The 23,821-nt window shown below is 41.1% G+C and overlaps 1 protein-coding gene across 2 annotated transcripts in view; it reads left to right on the top strand.

Annotated features, from left to right (window-relative positions):
• The window catches only part of agbl4 (AGBL carboxypeptidase 4), a gene marked incomplete at its 5' end in the record, with an annotated part of 263,314 nt that overhangs the window by 8,593 nt on the left and 230,900 nt on the right, over positions 1-23,821 (top strand). For both annotated transcript variants that reach the window (XM_083969985.1, XM_083969984.1), the window contains one exon: positions 20,859-20,983. In XM_083969985.1, the coding sequence (XP_083826111.1) occupies positions 20,859-20,983 (125 nt within the window). The remainder of the gene's footprint in view (positions 1-20,858; positions 20,984-23,821) is intronic.

Genomic DNA, 23,821 nt, shown 5'->3' with positions numbered 1-23,821 from the left:
AATTGGAGACTAGTGTGTAAGCTCCTGCCACGTGTATTACATGTTGCACTGGAATATATATTTCTCAAAGCTATTAAAATGGCCTTTCATGGCAGTCTATGTCTATTTTACCTTCCTTAAACCAGATTGTAGATCCAAAACACAGTATTTCAAGCAGACATTTTCATTTGAAATTTATGCAGACATATAACTACTCCCTGCACCTTTTCCCCTCCTTTGGCTGACAGCTGTCTGCACCCCATGTACATTTTCATAAAGCAGAGATTTTTATTTTGTTGTGTTAGTATAGTACAGAATAAAATCTAATTGGTTTATTAAAATAGACATTGGTTATGTAAGCTGTTTGCCAAAGGTATAAAACCTAATTTACATTTAGATGAGGCTTAATTTACTTTGTTGTCAGACCTATGCTGTTCAAGTCAGTGATGGCCTACAGATTTACATACAGTAGGTGTCTCGGCCAACAGGTCCTCTGACACGGACTCATTCTAAACCATTAAAAGCTTTTCTTTTTTTAACACTATGCTTAACAATAACATACAGTATTTTGATGACATGGGCTATGCTGTGTTTGTTACTGCAGGATTTCAACTTTTTTATTTTCTTAAGACATCATTGGAAACCTCACTGACTGCTTAAGTTGACTATGTAAAGGGCAGTATGCACATTTTTTTTTTACTTATTGAGATGATCTTTTTATGCTTTTAGGACAATAAAAAATCACAGTAGAGAATAGAAGATTTTGTTAATCTGTAAACATTGAGTCTTGGCCTATTGTTGTGTATTGTGTCAAGAGGCAGAGATTCATGAAAGTGATAAGAGAAGTCTAATTGTTTTTTAGAGAGAAATCCAAATGACATTCTTATCTTGTCTTGTCACATTTGTTTCGTCACACACCCTAACTGTTGACATTTCCAGCTAAGTCCCAAATTCTTTTGTGAATGCATCCTCACAGTGTCGCAGAGAAAAGTACCATCTGTCTCTACAAAAGGATGACACTGTTGGTGCATACATATTGTTTTACTGCACCTCTGGACCGTGCACCAGATGTAATTAAGCACTCATTGATTAGTCAGACTGCTGTCTGCTGACAATGACTTGCATGGTCAAAGAAATTCCCCAGGGGTGACAAGTGTTTAATGGGGTCCATTGATAAGCACAACTCATAGACTCATCTGGCTTTACAATCAATTCGCTCAGTACAATTCAACCTATATGGCAGACTGGCGATCAGATATGCACCCACAGCTATCTTTGTCATTTAGGACCCAAATAATCAAGACCTTTTGAGACTGGAGTATTTTTGTTTATCTGAGTTATTAAACTTACTTGTCTTTTCTCTTAAACTGAGTAAACCATGATAAGTATGGAGACACAGTCAATTTGAAGTAAAATCCATACTAGATTAAAGTGTCAAGTTTCAGCTTTAATTTTAATTGGTTTACAGCAATATAGAAAGAAGAACTATATGAGAGATACTACAGTATGGTCTTAAAATGGTTCAAAAATAAATTGAACAAACGTTTCTTGGGTTGCTGTTTTGTTTAATCATTTGTTTGAGTACAAAAAAGATCACATGTGTTTGAGCCGATGGTGAATGGAGAGTTGACACGCAGATTGAGGAGTTGCAAGTGTAAAGAAGTGAACTTGCAAATACGGAATATGATAACAATGCTTAATTCAAGCAAAAATAAATCAGATATCTCTAGATAGGTAGTTGATTTGCCAAAATTGACAATGGGGTATATTCTACAAAACAAGTTTACACAGGAAAACTAGAAAATGCAAAAATGCCCTCGGAGATTGAGGAGCCCATAGTCTGGTGGATGATTTGGAAACCATTCACATGAAAGAAACTTCCTTCATGGCTGCATAGCAGGTCAGGAATGTTCTCCAGGACGTAGTAGGTGTATGTGTGTTTGCTTATCGACACTCAGGAGAAGTCACAAAAACACAGGATCAAAGTTCTCTGGACTGATGAAACAAAAATTGATCAAAATGATGGAGTGAGGAAAGAGTGGAGAAAAGAGGAACAGCTGATGACCTAAAGGCACCCATCTCATCTGTCAAACATAGTGGTCATTCTGCGTTGGGCAAGTATGGCCGCTAATGGAACTGACACTCTGGCATTTATTGATGATTACACCACTGACAGAGGCAACAGGATAAATGTTCAGATTCAGTCAAATGAATCAAAACTTATTGGACAACATTTCATCATTCAGCAGGACAACAATCTTGAACATATGGCTGAAGCAACCAAAGAGCTTTTCAGGGTGAAGAGGTGAAATATCCTTGACTGGTGGTGGAGTCAGTCACCTGATCTCAATCTGACTGAGGTGCCCTCCATTTGCTGAATATTGGGCTGAAGGCTCAGAGACCCTGTGAGCTGAAGGAGGAAGCAGTGAAGTCTAAGGGAGAGCATTACCAGAGAAGATTCAAAGCATTTGCTGATGTCTATGGGAACTCCTAAACTTTGCTAAACACTAAGTTAAAAGGGCCGTATCCTTGTGTGAGAGATACAAGGCTCATATCAAGTCTGAAATAAAACTAATCAAAATAAAGCTGGAACTTGGCACTTCAATGTAGTATCCATAATTATATTTCAAATTGAACGTGCCAAAGCACCGAGCCTGTTGATTGAATATCTCATCTAACCTTGTGTCAACATCAACTGCTTAGCAAACTTGTGAACTAATAAGTTGGAGGACTAAATGCACGCCACTGGCCAGATGATTGTCACCGTACAGATCAAATACAGGGCAATACTTGTGTTGGTTCTTTATGATACTCTTATGGATTCCACCTCTTATATATACTGTAAGGAATCTCTCAAGCACTCCATGGATTTGCTCTGAAGATTTCTGAAATCACCTCTTAGTAATGATAATTGATGAAGAAATATTTTCTGTGTTGTTCAGATAAAGAAAAAGATAAACAAGAAAAAACGGCTGTCAGGAGATAAGTAATGAGGATAAATGTAGAAGAAAATATTTGCACTATTCTGCTGCTGATGGGGGTTTTATTGTTTTCCCCCTTTTCCTTTAATTTTTTTCTTCCTTTCCTCTAACACTGAGCAGTGTATTTAATCTGTCCAGTCTTATCTTCTACCAGAGACTGTCATGTTGCAGTTGCACAGACCCTGTAAAGAATGACTGATTAGAGTTGGAGCCAAAGCAAAATTTTCAGAGCAAAGACAGGAAGATAGAAACTGAGATCAAGAGAGAGATGGGTGAGAAGAGAAAAAGGAAGTACAGAGAAAAATAATATTATGAGCACTGGGAGGGGTGGGAGGGTAGCTGGTGGTCTGGTGATGGGGAGGGAGAACACAGTTAGGCTTGTCAGAAGATATTTATATACTCCAGAGTGCCCCATGAATCAGGATAGTTGAGTTTCCATTGATTAAAGAAGAGGGAAACGTTTTTACAATCAAGCCAGATGCTCAGAATGAGTGGCTTGGAGAGGCCTGAGCTTGCTGCAGTATACTGCTCTCTGTCTCGCCTCTACTCCCTCTCTGATAAAGCAACCCAGCAAAGGAAGTGCAAGGATGAAAACACGTATGTTCTGTCATTGTCATTTTTTCTTTTAATGAACATATTTCAGAACATTTTATGCCACTCATCTCCCCACACATGAAGATGGTACTCTGTTGTGCAGTCATGTGGCCTTTTGATGGTTCAATTTTTTGACTTTTACTGTAGTCTTTGTATAGCTGACTGACCTTAGATTGCTCTAGCTCTTATGGGCTTTCCAAAAGAAGATAGTCTGAGTGGGAGGGAGCACTCCTGACATCTGATGTATTGAGAGGCACTCCCAGTCTCTCTGTCTCTCTTACATGTCCTTGGCAGCGGAGAAGCTTCACTGCTCAAATCACTAAATGGCCTCTCCAGTTTTCCCTTTTAGCAGTTTTCTCTTCTCTCTCTTTCTTTGAAGTCAGGAGCAGAGTATGGAGATAAATTTGACTTGTCTGGGGAGTGTTGGCAAGACCATTGCTTTTGATTTATGCTATTTATTGACCATTTGTATCCATAAGAGATTACTCTTTATTATTATTGTGTTTTTATTATCACCATCTTCTATCTGTGGCTTTCTTCAGGCTTATTTTTCAGTTTTATTTCCATTTTCATGCCATATCACGTCATGTGAGTTGGGGTGTCATATAGTGGCTCGACCCTGAGGGAAACTTCCCAGGGGTGTTGCCGGGAGCAAATGTGTCTGGTTCAAAACATGGTTATTGCAGGATTAATTAATTTTCTCAGCAACATGTTTATTATATCTTCTCTTTATTTGCATGTTTGAGCAGAACAAACACTCCAAAGGTGGTCAATCTGAGAACCATAATAACTACAGGCAACAGTTATCTGCCGCTATCACGTGGCTTCATGGGGGCTTGACAGGGTGTTTTGCCATGGGAGGTGAGAAGTGATATCAGTAGGATTGCATAAAATGCAGAGCAAATGAAATGGTGCGATAATCGTGTCTGACATTCGGGCCTGTTGCATGTGGTCACGTCTAATCACTGAGCGAACACATTGGCTCAGTTGCGCTGGTCAGAGATGCTTCCTCTGCCAGGAAGTAATACAAACACCCTCAGTGTTTTGTAAGTTAATTGTTGATGGCTCTGATATGAACTATACATAGGAGACCCAGCCAGCACCTCATCTTCTCAAAATGTCACCAAATGCTAGCAGCAGCAAACTGTTTTGGAAATTTTGAGTAATGAAAGGATTTGATTATCAACTGTACACACAGCGTGGCTGTAAGATTTGGAAAAGGTTGAGGGGAGGAATGTGCAGATGCTGAATAATATTATAAAATAGCCTATTTGTAATGTAAAATTTGCCATTGTTATTTCATTGGTATTGAAGGACGTGGTGTGACACAAACAGGTTTATCTTTTTTTTTTTATTTATTCCAGCTTTAGGCTATTTTGTCTTCTGAATGTACTTTGGAACATCCCTGTTCATTGGCTCTGGGCCTGCCTCTAGCATTGTGATACAAGTGTGTCATAAGTGAAAATTACTGCAACTAGATTTCTGTGTTGCACAAGTGGTGCTTGCACACAAGACTCCAGTGATTCATCCAGTAATTCATTTCCAAGCAATTCCTGACGCCATAAACACAGTTTCAGAGCAGACGTCTCATTTTTCATCCCAGGCAAGACTGTTCAGTTTGGGAAAATGGCGAGGATTTGTAATGCTTTACCAGTTCATGTTTTTCAAGCTGCCTGTGTTTATTCTGCTGATTTATTTAGAAAACCTCTCTCTGAGATGAGCTTCATTGATGTGCCAGGGTTTGTTTGATAACACAAATTCATGTACAGAATATGCTAATACAGTGAAGGGTGAAATACTGACAGGAGCAGAATTTTGATAGAATACATTTTGGTCTGAAGCCAGGCAGCTATCTTGTAGGTCTACTGCTCAAAGTAAACAGTATTGAAATTCACTCCTCGGGGGCAAATGCTGTTATCAGGATCTTTTTTTTTTTTTTTGTGTGGACATTTTAAGCAGCGCTTAATAGTGAACATGTAGGAATGTGCTCTAGTTTTAGACAGTCTAAAACTGTATATCTGAGTTTGTATAAGCTCACCTTGTTCCTTCAGATTTATTTTGAATTATAGTTCACCTAGTATGTCAGTTTTTCTTTAAAAAGCTGATATACTCACTTGTGGTTTTTCTTAAAATAAGACTGACATAAAAAAGGTTTATTTGCAAGTATTCACTAATTGTAGGCCTGCACAATATCAGCAAAATGTGCAATGTGCGATGACACTGTTCAATATTGTGATGACGATATGACTTGCGATAAATAAGCAAATATTGTGTGTGTGCATATTAACCATACAGTTCCTGAGTCTTTCTGAAAACGACTCAAAACGCTGTAGTACATACGCCAGGTCTGTAGTGGTGCTGTAACACTGCCACACAAATACCGAAAACAGAGAAGAAGAGCGTAAAGCTTGCAAGCTGTAAATAAACTCCAAACATTATAAGTTGACTAAACACAAGAATTCATGCCAGTACAAATATGCTGATCGATGCCGTTGGACATGTTTCAGGCGCGGTATCTGAGGGACTGGATGGAAGTCCGCCTTTGTTGTTGTTATGTTATGTTACGTCTAGCGTTGTGGCCCAGGTTACAGGTGTGAGGTGTATGAGTGTGAGGTGGAAAGAGAAAGCATGGCACCTGTAATTAAAACTTACTCATCGCATTTCGGGCAACCTTTTGCAGTGTGTTTAACATGCATGTTGATATCACGATGACGATAAAAAATAAAATAAATCAGTCTGCCCTAATTCATTGCATTGCAGAGTTGCTTATTTACACTTTGAGGTAACATGAAACAACCTAAGCACCAATTCTAAACAGTTTCTTGTCACTTGATCAGTGTCCAATATTCATTGAAAGTCCAAACTTCACTCCACCTCTTGCTCTGCTTCGGTCTCCACCAGCTCCTGTAGACCTTTTAGACTCTTGGGGTGTTGGCTGCCAAATTTCTGCTGTGTTAACCAGCTACTCACTAACTGACTTCACTATGCCACTGATTGCGTAACTGTGGACTGCTGCGATTATGTCCGAGTGCTTCAGTTTTTAGGGACGCTGTCCCATCCTATTCTTATCATGACTGTAACCACAATGTACTGGAAAGATGATATTTTGAGTCCTTTCTTTCTAAATTAAGTCATACCAGTTATCTCTGCATCATGAACTTGGCATCATCTGGAACCTCCTGCAGTGATGTAGAAACTTCATCCCAAAAGGCGCCCTGCGCTCTTCTTTTGTGATGAATTATGTCTAAATTGAATTACCAAATTATGTCTCTTAATCTCCCATATCCGATCGTATAAAAAGGGATTAGCTTGTCATAAAATGAATTTGCTTTTATGGTATATTCTAGAAAAAAAAATTGTACTTTGTGACTTTGTCATATATACATATATGTCTATGTTTATTGTGCCATATCTTAATTCGTCTTAAATGCATGATGGTCGGGTGCAGTGCCTGGCAATATGACTGCTGAAAAACTCCTTGATCTACTGCCAAGTCTTTTGAATGGCATTCAGTATTGCCTTTTCCTGCTCTTTCATTTTTTCTTTCTTTCTGAAAAGCTGGCATTGCATTGACAGTAGCAGCACTTGGTGTAATTCCCCAGATTGAAAAGCTGTGTCACAATGAGAGATTTCCTATGCATAGCTCCCAACTGTCCCTGGGATTTACAGATATCCTCTCTCCTGACTTGCCCAACTCCCTGGATTCACTGTTGCCACTTCACCTTTTAGCCCATTAAATATATACCAATCCGATTAGCACAGACAGTACTGGACCGGTCAACCAAATAAATACAGGACAAGCACCACTGGCAAAGTAAATTATAAAAGAGATTCTGGACATTAGAGATGGAAATCAAGTCTTTTAAGTCTGAGCAGTGGTCCTTCCTCAGAACAAATACAGCTGACTCCAGGTTAAGAGCCATTTACTGCCTTACTGGATTAACTGGGTTGTTCCTCATTTGAGAAACCGCTGTCCAATTTGAGGTGATTTGTTTGCTCTCAACTGGCAGGACATAGGCGCGGCAAAGAAAAACTGTTGTGGTTAAAAGAATACACTTTCTTTTTAATCTGTTTCTCCTGCATTTTCAACGACCGGCATTTTGTGTTCTTCCTTGATTTTTTTCCTGCTGACCTATTGGTTATTGGGCAGTGATTTCTTGCCTCCCTTGTTTCTCTTCTTTTCTTGCATCGGCTCCCTGTGTTCCTGAACTCATTACAGAGCAATCAGCCCCAGGCGTTGAAGTGTGCACCCAGAGGGAGCAATAACTGTAAATAAACACTACTGCAGGCTCTCCGATAACATGTTACCAAGATGATAACAGCCCTTCTTAGCAGGCCTGTTGACCTTCTCCTTGCCTTAGGCTTGCCAAGGACTCCTCAGCTCCCTACGCTTTTATCTCCAAACTCTCTTCCACTACTGGAGCGGCTAGAAAGATTACTACTGAGGAAGAGAGGAAAGGAAGGAGGGACTTACACCAAGAGAATATAGAAGAGGAGAAGAGAAAAGAGATGAGGGAGAGTGTTTGGAGAAGAGGACAGAAAACAAGATGGAACAACAAAGAGCTGACCTGGGCAGTTGTCCCTCTGCCAGAGCCACCACCTCCTCTGTCTGCCTTCAGTCTTTGTAGGGCTCAACATAATTAACTTGTTAAAAGATAGCATGAAATTGGAACAGACTTGTATTTACTCAGTGGCCACCAACGCACAGGACACACCAAAAGCAAAAGATAAAGAAAGAGGTGGAGTGACAGACAGATGGGTAGACAGAGAGAGGGTGAGAACCAAGGGATTGCAGTGGCCAAACTCTGATAAAAACATCATCCAACCAGCTAACCCACCGTTTTAAGGCTTGAGAAACAGATGAAAGCGAAGATTGTGATTCCTCATGATTCACTCCCCAATACTAATGCAGAGTATCTGACAGTACCATGTCCAGAGCTGTGGGGCTAAAGCACTGTCTGGATGAGATTGATAATACAATTAAGCCAGTCCCAGTATGAATGCATCACTATGACCCATTACTACACCAACCGCTTCAGATGGAGCATACCAGTCTAGCTCCAGGGCCTTTTGGAAGGAAAAAATACAATTATAAAAGGCTAGCTAGAAAATGTGTTCTCTTTAGAATGTGCAGGCAGGCCTGTACATCATCAGATATGTGCGGGCTGCCTGCATATCTCACTGCTGTCCTCGGGCCCAGCTTTCTTCATCTATATTGAAACGAGGAGCTCACTGGAGCATAGATGGACTCATAACAATATGATTTTTCCCTTATTGTCCCCTCTTATTGTCTGCTCTTATCCTGATTTTTTTGTATATTAAGATTATTTTCACAACAGTTTGCACATAATGTTTACAAATACACAATCACCTATTGTGTGTGTGTGTGTGGCTTTGTAAGACATGAGACACGACTCTTAAATATTAGATTTAAATGAAAATGCTTTTTTATAAACAGACAATATTGTAGGCAGTAGAGTCCAGTCAGGGATATGGTTTTTAATCGGAACATGTTTTTAGTAAAGTGCATGGGAGACATTTAAAAGATTCACAACTTGGTAATCTTACCGTCTGATGTGTTTCTTTGAAGACCTTGCTGCTGGTTCACAGAGATGGGTCCAACCACTGATGGGAGTGTTAATGCTTGCACATTGTATTTTTCAGCGGATGGTGATAAACTTTTTGAACCTTTTTTTGAATCTCTGCAAGCACAGATGTGTAGCTTATTTGACAGTTTACATCCCCTATCTATTTTGTGTCAGACTTACTTAAGCCTCGCCCTGTTCAGGCCTTTGTCAGCCACTTTATGTCGAATTGGGGATTTAAAGAGTAACTCTACACCCAGATATCCTGCTTGTTTATCTATAATAGCTCTTTATCTATACTTGACGTACGACTTTTAAGCTCTCATTTGTGCCACACTAAAAAAGTTTCCTCTCTGACTTTTGATAGACCTGCAATAGCATGTGGTATAGCAAACCTAACCAACCCTCCTGTGCCCATTTGGGGGAAATGGGTGCTTGGCACCTAAGGACATTCCTGCTGTTGGTTATAATTAGTGTGACTGCTGAGCAGTCACACTATTGTTCTTCTGTTTGGCCATTTTCTTCCGCCTTTTTACGGTCTTCTTCTAGTCCTTCATACTTTGTGCTATTTCAACAATTCATATATCAAAACGTGCAGCTTTTTCTGGACTTTATTGGCATTACTTTTCTCTTTTTAACTCTTTATACTTTTTAAAATATTTAACTTTTTCTGATTTTTTTCAGCTTTATAATGGGTGTGTATTGCGTCTAACGAGCAGAGCCAGAGTGGTGTCAGAGTGGATAGAGGCAAAAAAACATTCTAGAGTTTTTCTGGCTAAACTGTCAGCACGGCCACAAATTAAACTCTAGACAAATTATTTTCTCCAGTTTTGTAGCCACACTTGTCTTCTGGCTAAAATTCTGGTCAAAAATGCAAAGAGACTTAGATAATAATTTAAAATATTTTTTAAATGCAGCCAGGGAGCTCTCTGCTCTCATTCAGCTCAATGTATTTTTTTCACATCAGCAGGAGAAGGAGCTCAACTTTGTAACTTGCTGTTAAGTGCTTTTTAATTCATTTTAATTCACCAAAAAATAGTCACAGGTCACAAAAAAGTCCTCTTCTTGCTTGGTGTGGCTAATTTATACAAATTTCTCTTTATTTTAAGAATCATTGAAAAATCTCACATTCATCAAAGTCTCAACCTCTCTTCACCACAACTCCACTGTAGTGTAGGGGGTAGGGTGGCTGCTTCCCAACCCCAAGGTCACTGGTTCAAATCCAAGGGAAGAACTCTTGTTATGTTATGTTGAATTCTGCTCTCCTCCACCGCCTTCAATTGGTTACAGGTGTTTGTTATCTCCTTGATTACTCATACCAGTTTGCAGCACATCATCACATTACAATGAATGACAACAGTCTTGAAAGCAGTGTGCTCTCTGTAGCCGGGTGGCAGAGTAAAGGTTTAGTGATCATATGGTCATGGGTTCAATTCCTGCCTCAGTCATTTCACATCATTGCTTGACTTTTCATTCCAATTATTCAGCTGTCATTGGACAGTCTTTGATTCCTCATAGTATAAAGCTCATTGTAACTCAGGTTCTCTGTGGCCATATGGTTAGTGTGTTAGGTGTTGTGCTATTTCAACAATTCATATATCAAAACGTGCAGCTTTTTTTTTGAACTTTATCGGCATTACTTTTCTCTTTTTAACTATTTATACTTTTTAAAATATTTAACTTTTTCTGCCACGATTCCTTACTTTTTTTTTTAAGCAGAAGCCAGTGATCCTCTTATCAAAGGTTTTCTTTACCCCTCACATACTGTCTCTGTCTGTAGCCTAGTGGTTAGCTTGCTGGTCTGGAGACCTGAAGGTTGCTGGTTCAAATCTTGCCTCAACAACAATTATAGTGAATTATTTTCCCAGTTGTCCTCTGTTGACTTCTGATAACTTGCTTCATGTTGAAACTGCTGCTCTCAGCCTGAAATTCACAGAAATTTTCATTCTAAGTCATTCAAGCTTGACTCTCAAGCTTTCTTGGTGTTAACTGTGTGTGCACCGTGGCCTAGAGGCAGAGTGGAAGTCTAATGACCATGAGGTTGTGGGTTCGATTCCGACCTTGGTAAAAAATTTGTATGGTGATCACTGCTTGCACTATTTGCTAATTCTGCAACAGCGTTCAGTTGCTATCAGCAGTCACACCATTTCCATTCTTGGAAATGCTTTTTCTAGTTAGTTTTTATTGTGCATGCTCACATTTGATGCAACGCACTTGTTTTTTCGTGCATGTCCGCGGTGCACAGCTCCACGGACCTGCTTCTCCCACCGGTGTTGTGGCCTGGTTCCCACCTGGGCTGTGTCTCTCCTACTGTTCCCCACGGTGCTCTGACCTGTTTGAAAGGCCCGTATGTGGAAAGACGTCACCTCCGAGATGTAGAATGTGTAGTCCTGTGATTGTCAGCCTCCTTGCATACAGTACAGTATTTAAGCTGAAAATCACAGGGCATGTCTGTTCTGAGGATACAAGTCAGCAGTGTAAAGCTCGAGCATGTGGGAGCCTCCTTAATGGGGGGTGGGGGCAAATATGTGTATTAACTAAATTATTAGTCAAAAAGGTGAATTTAATTTCAATCTAGGCCTATTTGAAGGTGTCTGTTCTGGCCCTTCGACAAATATAGTTGATGACCCCTGGTTTACATCAAGTACAAATAACACAATGTGCAATGATAAATTGAAGCAGTGGGGGCAGTTGCCAGATTGATATGAAGTGGGTTTTGAGCTGATTTTGAGTGCAGAGAGTCTGAGTTGCAGATTTTTTGAGGGAGGGAGTTCTAGAGGGTTGGGGCAGCAATGGCAAACACTCTGTCCTCCAAGGTGCGCTGCTTGGTCCTAGTAATGGGGATCAGAAGGTTTGCATCTGGTGATCTGAGGTGGCAAGTGAGGGAGTGACGTTGGCGGAGGTAAGTCAGATATGGGTGGACAAGGTTATTCAGGGCTTTGTAGGTGAATCTTGAAGTGAATACAATACTGCACTGGGGGCAATGGAGGTTTTGAAGGTTTGATGTGAGTCAGAGTGGGTGAGCAACCTGGCCGCTGAGTGCTGTACATATTGTAGTTTTTGAAGGTCGTCTGAGGGGAGGCTGTAGAGCAGTGTTGTTTTCGTTAACGATGACGATGACGAAATATTTTCGTTGACGCCCCTTTTTTTCATGACGATAACGAGACGGTGACGAGACGAACATGGCTCTCTGATGACGAAAACATGACGAGACGTGTGTGAGTTTTCGTTGACGAGACGAGAACGGACGTAAATGTTTGTGGTCGGGCTGTGATCGCCTCTACATTCCATATTATGGATTGTCATTACTAGCTGCACACGATTTAGCAACGGCTCCGTCAACAACAGAACAACGCTGCTGAGACGAGCCGCGGTGCGCCGCCGCCCGGTGCTTGTGATCAGAGCGGCAGAGAGCAGCAGGCAGTGATCCGCTGCTCTGGTGACCTCGGTCAGTGCGGTGCAGCCGCTCCGCGGCGCTGACGGGTGGTCAGACGTTCAAATGCATGACATTTCTGCTTATTGTGCGTGTAATCTGTCCATTAAAATCAACAAGTTTCTGCAACACTGCTGCATCCTTGTGTGGTCACGTCCACCACCTGGCATGCAGCGCACATTCTGCTCAACACACCTGCCGTCACTCCATCAGAAAAAAAACTGAATGCACTAGGCCTACTGTTACCACTTTATCTGTGTGTAGGCTAATGCATAATCCTTAGACCATAAAGTATTTGGCATTGGGTGGAAACATTATGTGTAAAACCATTCCTTTATTGAATTAATTTGTTGAAAGACTTTTTTTTTTTTTTTTTTTACTGAAACTGACTAAAACTAGACGAAAACCTTGTTGAGTTTTCGTCGACTAAAACTAGACTAAAACTATCACATATAGGAATGACTAAAATTGACTAAAACTAATAAGTATTTTCGTCAAAAAGACTAAGACTAAGACTAAATCTAAAATGCCTGCCAAAAACAACACTGCTGTAGAGTAGCCTGTTGAGATAGTCCAGTCTGGAGTAGGCTTGTCAGGATACCAGAATTGCAGTAGTCGATATCAATACCAGTAAATTTCCACAATTCTTGATACTTATTCAATACCACAATAAAAAACAAACAAACTAAAAAAATGTGCTTCTAAACTCATTAGGCTACTAGAACAGTTTCACATCAAACTTTCTTGTATGCTCCACTGTGCTTCAACAATGTCTCAGGCAGAAACATTGAACGATGATGAAAAAAAGCAGGTACCGACGTATTTTTTGCGTGTCGGTATTGACTTGGCACCGAAGTATTGGTTCTCGTGACAATTCTAGTCTGGAAGTTATGAAGGTGTGGATGAGTGTTTCAGCTGCAGAGGAGGAGATAAGGACTGCCATGTTGCGCAGGTGGGAAAAAGATTGTTGGTGATGTTTTTGATGTGTGTTTGTACAGTGTAGGAGAGAGTTGAAGGTTTCTGACCAGAGTGGAGGGGGTACCATCAATAGTGAGTGAGAACGAAGTTCTTGGAAGAGGGGAGGAGGGGCCAATGATTATCATGTCTGATTTACTGCAATAGAGTTTGAGGAAGTTGTTGCTCATCCAGGTCCAGGTTATGTCAGTGAGGCAGTCTGTGATGGTGAGCAGAGTGAAGGGAGTGATGACAAGAGATATAGAGCTGGGTATCACCGGCATAGGAGCCTTGGGGACACCATGTGTAACTGGGATAGTGTGGGATTTACAGTTGTTTATGGAAATGTAGTGGGATCTTTCTGAAGGGTAAGATCTAAACCAGGAAAGAACAGAGCCAGTTATGCTGATGGATGATCGCAGGCGACTGAGGAGGATGAAGTGGTCGATTGTGTCGAAGGCAGAGCTGTGGTCAAGGAGGAGAAGAATGTTGAGGAATACGGAGTAAATGCATATCACCCTGAGAGAATTTATTCAGATTTGAATCAAGGATGAACTGGTTTGGTGGCCAAAGGTCAAGATCACTGTGACCTCACAAAACAAACAAACAAAAATAAACAAAATGTGCTAATTTACAGCACAGTTTAACACAAAGTTTAAACGGATACATTTATGAAGTGACGGCAGTCTCCAAATGGTCAATGATCAGCTTCACTGTGACATCATAATGTTCTTCTTAAAACACCTCTGGCCATTATTCATTGCTGTAACTCTCAAAGGGGATATTGCGACCTTATTTCTTACAGCTTGGCTGGTTGGCAAGACAGTAACTCTAGTTCCCTGCTGTTTCCAGTCTCTATGCTATGCTAACTGGCTGCTGAGCGGCCTTTATTTATCATGGAAAAATGAAAATTGCATAAATCTTCTCATCTGACTCACAGCACGAAAGAAGGATTTTTGACATTTATAAATATTCAGGTAAAACAGACTGCAAAAATCTTGACCCATTCTTTAAACAGTTTTAAAAGATTGACTGCAGTTTAGCGCACTTGTTAGGTAGTCAGATTGTGGAAACTTGGAGGTGACCTCTTTAATCTTGCCTGCAGATAAAGTGATAAGGCATCAGGGGAGAAGGAAGGCTTTAAGAAGTCATGAAGCAGGAGATTGATGTTGCCTCGGTGACAACTTGCCTTTAGACAAGAGGGAGAGAGAGACGGTGAGAGAGAGACGGAGAAAAACCCAGACGTTTAGCTGCAGGTCTAAACTCAGACCCCTTCACTATGGCTGCCGCTGCTGCTGGCTGGAATCAATTCTATCTTTATCAGTCCCCCTCTTCTGTGTCCAGGAATCCTCCTCACACCGCAGAGCAGCCGGGGGGAAAACTGATGTGTTTTCCAATAATGAAATGGAACACAGAAAAAAATAACTTTAAAAAGGTGCCTGGCTGGTCTCCCTCAGCAGTACAGCACTCTTTTAATCTCCAGTCTAGTGTTTAAACACAGTTGTGGCCTTGCCTATGCTCACTAAAAGAAATTGAATGTATTATCTGGCATGGTTACGTGTCTCTGTGTGGATTAGGGCGGTTGGATTGAGGGATGTCTTTAAAGTTTGGTATTTTCTTATGGAAATTCAGAATTATTATACCAAGAGATTTTCTTTAGTCAGCTGCACACTGCTGACATCTACAGTAAGGCTTGTTAATTTTGGCATAGCAGCATTAATTGCTGTAAGGAACGTTAATGTCATACTTGTTGAAGAGAATTTATGCGACCAAACTTGTGTGTGACTATATGCAAGAGATGACAGCCCCCACGTCTGCTACGTTGGAACCACTGCAACCACACAGTCTGTTTCATTTTGAAACAACTGCCTATTAGCATTCTAATGGCTGGTTGTGTGAGTGAGCTCTACCTCGGGCCTGCAGCAGGCAGGCAGGCAGGCAAGCAGGCAGGCAGGCAAGCAGGCCGGCCTGCTGCTGCTGCTGCTGTACGATGATCCATCTGCATGGCAGAAACCATCCATCCAGTGGATAGCTACAGGCTGCAGGCCGGCCCTTTGTGTGGGCTGAGCACTGTGACTGCTCCCTCTTGTACCTCCGTAATGGGATTACATTAGCCAGGTTCTTCTGCTCCCTCTCCAGCTCTCTCTTTCTCTGTCTCATACACACACACACACACACACACACACACACACACACACACACACACACACACACACACACACACACACTGAGAGAGTGACTGTCCACTTGGCCACCTCATATTTGCACCCTGTTTACTTGCCTTTGGCCCTGTGTAATGATGCAGGTTTCATACCCATTTTACGGATACTTTTGTTTTCAGCAGCAACATATAGTGTTATACAATTTCCTCTATCCATTTGCTGTTTTTTTCCCCCATTTGTTTTCGTGGTTATGTGAGAGAGGTTGACAAAGGAAGATGGAAGGAGAAGGGGATTCAGAGAAAGACAGACAAAGATAGAGAGAGACAGAGGGTTTTGTTCGGGGGTTTTCCTCAAGGAGAGGCTGTCATGTGTAAAATCTTGTTCAGAACCAGCAATTGTGTTTTGTTGGGCTGCACCAGCAGGGCTAAGCTGTTCGTTGAAAACCAATTTGTTAATGTCTTAAACGCTGCACTAGTTTTCCCTCAAGGACAAAGATTGATATTCAACATAACCTGCCAAGACGCCACTGAAGAAGAATATGGAGAGAGATGATACTCAAGAGGAATTATGCAAGAGATCTCAAAGACTGGAAACTGTGTCTTTTTCCCTTTTTCTCATCTTCTCTCAGTCTGTAGTTCATTAGCTTCACTTACACTAATACAGTCTGTCTGCTCCATAAAGAACCTAAGATAATTCTTGACAAATGTGCTGTACTGTGAATTGCTTTTCAACATCATACCGACTCAATGTAACTTATCTTTGCTTTATCTAGTTTGTCTTTAATGCTTTCAGAGGGCATTTTAGTTAGCGCTTTATTTTAGATAAATACGAAATGATGGGATTGATTAAAAGGGTCAAGCTACCAGCCTACCAAAGTGTTTGAATCTGGAGCTACCCACCATAAAATTAAAACTGAGATCAATGGCGTGTCATATCCCTGCTGCTCCACAGGCTGAACATATAATTCCAACCTTGAGACTGCAGCCATCTCTCACGTCAGGCCTTCCAGCATCAGGCTCAATAACCCAGCCGCTCATGGCTGCTGTCTGTTGCTGTTCATGCTACAGTATTCACAAGCATGTGCAGACATATTAGTTGGGTCTCTTTCTATTGTCTCTTCTACAGATATTTGGCTAGACATTGACGCCATGATTGTATTCAGCCGTTAGTTTGGGTCTTCTTCATATACAGTAGGTTGGTGTGTATAGACCTATGTTTGAGGTTTTGGCTCATCTTTACTGTAAAAAAACGTATGTGGCAACAGAAAGAACTGATGAACAAGAACTCCACAAGGCCTTACATTAAAGCAGAAGTGAGTGATCCGGTCGTTTTCGCTAATGCTGCGTTCCAGGCAGGCTTTTGAAATCATAAATTACAGCTTCAAGTCACAACTTACGACTTTGTAGCGTTCCAGGCAACCCACTCGTGTTTTTCCGACCTGTTTTACCGGTGAAAGTCACCATAACGGCCACTCGTAACTTCCGACCCGTGAAATCGTACCAGTACGTCTTTTTGTACAGTCTATGTACCAGATCGAACTGGTACGACTTCACAGGTCGGAAAAAAACGAGTTTCCTTGAACGCACCATAACAGTCCTCATCCCTACGTCACCACATTCACGGCGTCCCTTGGCTGCACACACAGCCCTGCATGCCGTTCTCTCTCCTCATTGGATAAAAACTGTAGGATACGATAAATGTTTTCTCCTCGGCTCAGAGCAGAGCAGAGGGACTGAGAGACCCGTGATTCAGACCAAACACTCTATGTAAGTGATTGCTGTCGGAAGATATAACTATTTAAGACTTATATTAACACAAATATATCACTCACTTCTGCTTTAACCACAGTATTATCATATAGATGATTAACATGACATTTATGTTTCACATATTTTTCAAATATCACGGTTATAGCACTGATATATCGTGACATCCTCCTTGGTAATCCCTTTTGCTGTCCTGCTACTACTAAGGTGTGTTTGAATTGAAAATAACGGACAGTTAAGGGAGGAAATGTGTCCAAGTCTTGTTTTGAATCCTGTCTTTTTATTGTAACAGGAGTGTAAGAGCTCAACTAACCTGTCTACCAATCTACAGTATGTACTGTATGATAAATTCAGCTCTATGCGCACAGGGCTATTTGTTTCTTTTCTCTCAGTTCAAGAGGAAATACCACAGAAACCACACCCATCAACAACAAACATTATTCATTTAAAAAACATTCATTAATTTCCCCTCTCTCTCTCTCTAAAGCATGTAACAGTTTATTGCAAATCAAATATAAACTCTCACCTTGTGTACACAAGCAGTTTCTGTTCTGATGGTGGTGTCAGTGCACATATAGGCAGTCAGACTTCACAAGGAACAACATGAATCCCTGTTGGGTGACAAAAACGAACAAATAACAAAACAATGCAAGACATTGGTAAATGTAAATTATATTATGGTTTTTAAGTGCCAGAAAAGGGTCTTACGTGAGTTTATTTGTGTATCTACCTTGGTTCTGACAGCATTTCATGCAATCTGTGGCTGAAAGGGAGAACATTTCATTGGCACAATTTTCTATTTATTTCCAATTAACTGTGTAGTGAAGTTTTAGAATGATTTGAGGGAGATTTTCACAGTGGGGATTCACAAATCAATGTATTGATTTGTGATAATGGTTTAAAAGCATTTACTCAACTAAATCATAAAAAAACCCCACAACAACAACCAAATAAATAACCAAAAGGCCCTCAGAGAGTGGTCGTGCTTCCATTACTGAATAGCATTATTAAGTGAAGGAAGGACGACCCTTGGAGATCATTATCAACTCGGCCTAAAAGGCAGTATTTGGCAGTGTCAGCTCCGTGAATAGCTGTGATGTTGGTATGAGAGATGATCGATTCGATTACACATCTGTCTGGAACAGGTGCTGCTCTGCTGTCTATCTCCTCTCTTTGTCAGTGCTTGCTAGCTGCAGCTGGGTCTGGTTCAACCCTCCGCCTGCTCTTGGCTTTATCTGCTCTCAATGGCTCAGGATTGCTTTTCCAACCAGCCAAAACGCTAGTCCATGCATGCCTGCCTGCTTCCTAGCTAGCCAGCCACTATGGAAAACAAACAAGGGTTGGGTGATAATTCAGCATTATCATTAAACTACATTGTCTTTGTAAAATCATAACGAGTCCTCGTATGGAAGATATCGTGTTTCATTGTTGTCATGGCTAAATGTTAGATCGTAGATACTTTACACATTTCTTTTGGAAATTCTGTGTTTTTTTTCTGTAAAAGACTAAGAATATGAATGTGAATTTAAAGACTATAATTTGAATACTTTGGTATGATAATATGAAGGCAGTACTGTGATAGTCCATTTTCAACAGTTTAATTGTGTTTATATTTTTATGCCTTTGTACGTTTCCTGATTGACAGAAGTGAGCTTTCTCTGACATATTTTACTGAAACATGCACACACATTCAGACAGAAGGGCAGACATGCTTAACTTTTGCCCTGCACATGTAGTAAATACCCGGTAAAGGTCATTTATCAACATGTACATTTCTTGCCTTTCTCTCCCTCCCCTCTAACTTTCTGTCATCGCCTGTCTAACCTTCCTTTCTTATGGTATGCTTCTTGAATATGTTATGAGCAGAGTCTGGTTGAATGAACAGATGAAATACAACAGTTATAAATTTCAGCATTGCCCATCAACTCCCTAATCAGTCAGAGAAGCGATGTGCAGAGAGGGATTTATTTTTTCCAGGCTCCAGTTTGCTGGAATGAGACGCCACTCACCATTAGTGCTAGCTGTGGAAGCTGTTAGTGGGCCGGCTTCAAATGTAAATACAAAATCTGTCATCAGCTTATTGTTACACAATAACCTCTTACAATTTGTATTACACTGCTGCTCACGTGTTGCCACTGCATGCTGTGTTGTAAGTGAAACAAACTTTAAATATACTGCTGTAAATATTGAAATTAAAATTGTAATTCCGTTGTTGTTTATATTTCACAACACATGGCAGTGTTTTTTGCAGTGCAGTTTTAACTGATGATTGCACTTCTGTGGATAGCTTCAACGGAGCAGAGAAAAGTGTGTGTGTGTGCGTGCTTGTGCGTGGGTGTGTGTCTGCCGGTGTGTTACAAGCTGACTAGTGGATTAGCTCTGTCCGGTGGCAGAAGGAGAGGGATCTACTTTGACAGTGTGGTAGTTAGCCCATCTGTCTATAATCAGCTGTGTGTGTGTGTGTGTCCGTGTGTTCATGCTGCTGCTACGGCTCTACCTGCTACCAGGTGGTCAGCAGTACCCTGATGTAGAGTTCTAAGGGACTTTGAGCCCCACGGTCTGCCCTGTTTGCCAGCACATTTAACTCTTGAACATCTGTTGGTCTTATACAGCATCTCAGTTCAGCTTTTAAAATGACAGAGTTGACTGCTCTCATCTATTAGGTGAAGCTGTCAATGTGTCATTTTTTTTTCCATGCAGCAGCACCAATGAGAGGATGAACACGCTCTTATCTCACTGTTCCTCCATCCTTTGACCCTGACAATCATTAATTCGTACATTCAGCACAAGACTCTCCACTATATGTGCCTTCAGAAGATACAGACAAAACCTATATTTAGAATGCTTGTCATGTAATCATCTACCACCCAGTCATCTTATAGACAGCTTGGAGAGTTGGAAGCAAGGAAATAGTTCCCATTGGATTAATTATGCTTCCACTGATCATCTGGATCTTTTTTTTTTTTTGCTGTGGATAGTATATTGTGTGTCAGTTATAGATGGTGGGAACAACCCTCTCTGTTGGTCTTTCTGCTCCTCATACTTGCTGCTCTCTCTGGGTGTTGTTTTTGTTTGAGGGATTTAACCAATGTAGAAAAATCTGCAGCTACATCCACTGATGAAGGAGGCAGGAGGCCACCGTGACAGTGATGCACCATTTCTAGTCACTTGACTGTGACCGATTGATTAAACACATCTGCCTTTGAAAGCAGACCCTCAATTTAAATAAGGCCATGTTTTGTTTTCTCTTTGTTTTGTCCTGTGATTGCGTGTCTGTCTGTAATGCTTTGAATCCATGTACTGAGAGCCTTTAGGAATACTGATAATGATCCAAATGTATTTATGTGTTATGGACTGCTTGGTTCTGCTTAATGCTAATGTAAGCTGTCTCACTGACTCTGCAGGGAACCTTGGCCGCGTTGACTACATCAGTGAGTTTGAGTTTGACCTCTTCATCCGGCCTGACACCTGCAACCCGCGCTTTAGAGTCTGGTTCAACTTCACAGTGGAGAACGTCCGTGAGACTCAGGTCAGCATGCTGTGATCTTGTAGTGTTACCATTAATCATGGAGATGACATCTCTCCCACTTTCATTTTATGACACACAAATAATTTTGGTTTGAGGCTCTTCAATTGCAACTATTAATGAAAAATGAATGAAAAAGTTTGTTGTTTTTTTATATCCCTACTGACAAAATCAACATACTTAAAAGCCCCTACGCACTGCTTCTATATAATATTTTTTTAGTCTATCAGTTTTATTAAAAAATATCAAGAATGTATTACTCTATCAATCAAAAAATCCCAAATACTAATGTGATACAGATATCTTAAAGTTATGGTTGGTAATCCTGTTCAGAAACCCTCTATCCTGAGAATAGTCATTACATTACTATATGTATTCAGAAAAAGGAACGAAAATAATCAGACCTCTGTGGCAGCTGCAGGACTGACAAAAACTCTGACCAATCGATGCTTTTTGCTCCAAAAAGCAAAAACCAATCAGATGCCTTCATGTCTAGTTCTGCCTACGCCCAATCAAGCTGCCGTCTCTGTCCCTCTCTCCCTCCTCTCGCGTGCGCAACCAGAGTCTTCACCTACGTCTGCGGAAAAGCCACACTCCAGTCTGGTGGGTGGCAGTGTAGCTCTGGCAATGTGTGTTGGGTGTCTTCACCTACGTCCGCGGAAAGGTGAAGGCTTCAGAGAGAAGTCTGAGGAAAGGGGCTGGGACTTTTGACTTGTGTATTTTCAAAATGTAGCCTGCTATAACCGTTTTTCCAGATTCTCCAACCCTACCTTTAAACACATACATAGAAATCTCATGTCTCTGATAGTCTGGCACAGCACATGAAGGGCAGCTTCTTTGACACGTTCATTTTTAGGATGATACCAGTTCCAGAGAACTATGGTGAACAGGGGATGTTAAATGCTGTGTGTAGGTGAAATGTAGGTTCATCTTGTCAGTAGTTATAACTGGTACACAGAGACAAACCATCAATCATTATTATTTGTAATTAACCACACATTTTTTGGTTCAATCTTATGTCAAAGTAGCAATGTGAACATTATTATTTTTTAACATTATGTGTGAATGACTGCATTAAATGTTCTTTATTAGGACACATAAAAACCACACTAAATGTCCCCTGACACATCTCGGTGTTATAGAAAATTGTGCTTGTAACACCACCAACGTTGTTCCTCCTCACAGCTGAGGAAGTCTTCTTCTTCCTACCTCACTTCTTGTCACAGTCTCTGAGCTTGATTCTGCCACTAGCCAGCTCTGTGATTGGCTGACAGAGGTGGTCACATGCCACAGAGATACACTGTATGTGGGTACAGTGAGTGTGGCTTCAGGGTGGTGGCGGTGGCTTGTTCTGCCATTTAAATATAACTTTGCAAGATCACAAGAAGGTAAACCTCTAAACACAGACTTTTAAGTCTGACTTCTGCTATGCAATTTGTGTGCACACAAGCTTGTCAGGCTTAGATATGAAGCAAACAAAAAATGAGATACAAGGTATAGAGGGAGACAGTCTGAAGACAGCCAAATATAAGGACAAAGAGTGAGGCAGACAGTGGGAGGGAGAGAGAGAATGACAAAGATGAGACTGAAAAAAAGCAAACAGAGATCCACAGAAAAAAAAGGGTCTGAAAGGCGGGGAGGGGTGAATACACAGCATGCTGTTGCTGCTGTCTTCCTGTAGAGTGTCCAGCCCTGCCTATCTGAGGCTATCAGGCCTATCAGCCCATCTCCCTGCAGTGCTGTAGTCAGCACTAATCACATTTTATGGCTCTGAGATGAATGGGAGGCCTCGGCTTGGAGCCGGATCGATCCCAGGGCCAGATAGACCAGCACCAGCAGCCTGGGCCAACAGGATATTTGCTGTTGTGGCAAAATGACAGAGAAAGTGTGAGAGAGAGACAGAGAGAAAGTGACCAGAGAGGAATATGATGCTGTAAACGACAAAAGAATAATAAATATCAGGTATATGAACACGCTATGAGCAGTGGCGCGAGTGCAAGCTTACAGGTAACAGAAACAGGTGAGGCACCATTTCCATTGCACACTTCCACGCTCTCTCTCTATAGGACCCCTCACAAGCTTCTTTCATAGAAATCTGTCTCTTATCTGTCCAATTTCCTTCTTCAAAGAGGCCTTGTGTGAATTTAATCTACTCCAGTAGAAGGTGTTGTGGTTAAGTGCTGCCTGTGCATTTTGCCAGGGTGTGTGTGTGTGTATGTATGTGTGTGTGTACAGACACTGTGATTAGATTGTGTCTCTGTGCCCAGAGTAATCAGAATTCACATAAATCTTTAGTTTACATCCTAATGGTTGTAATAGTGTTCTGATATGAAACAAAAAGTAAAACGAAGAAATTAAACAAAGGATAATAGCATGAGTAAATAAACCAACTAAGTGTAGCTATGTGGGGAAAGGCTGTGCTATAGAGATATCAGTGGGTTCCAGGGGAGAACTGGGCTGTTGGAGTGTTTCATCCAGCTAAGCCTTGCTAACTCTCAGCCTGAGCCAGGGGAATGGGGAACAGTAAAAGCCCGTGATATTGGAAGTGAGATGGCCATTTTGAAGGAATGTAAGCTGGTGAAACAGATTTGGTCTGCCTCAATCAGCTTAGCAGCTTTGTGGAAATTGGCTTCACCGTAGCACTGGTTATGATGGATGGCTGGATGGATGAATGTCTCTTTTTTGTATGCCCTTTCTTTTTTTGTGTTTTTTTGAACCACTCACTTACCTCAAAGCCCAAACCAATTCTGGTTACGTCGGTTGCAATGACCAGGACCATGTGACTCTACTTGAGTTTTCCCTTCTTTCATTTTTTTTCTTTAGGAAAATATCCTGCAAAAT

The sequence above is a fragment of the Trachurus trachurus genome, assembly GCF_905171665.1.
Source record: "Trachurus trachurus genome assembly, chromosome: 4".
NCBI lineage: Eukaryota > Metazoa > Chordata > Actinopteri > Carangiformes > Carangidae > Trachurus > Trachurus trachurus.
The sequence above is the reverse complement of the archived record's forward strand: the minus strand, read 5'-3'. Positions and strand labels throughout refer to the sequence as shown.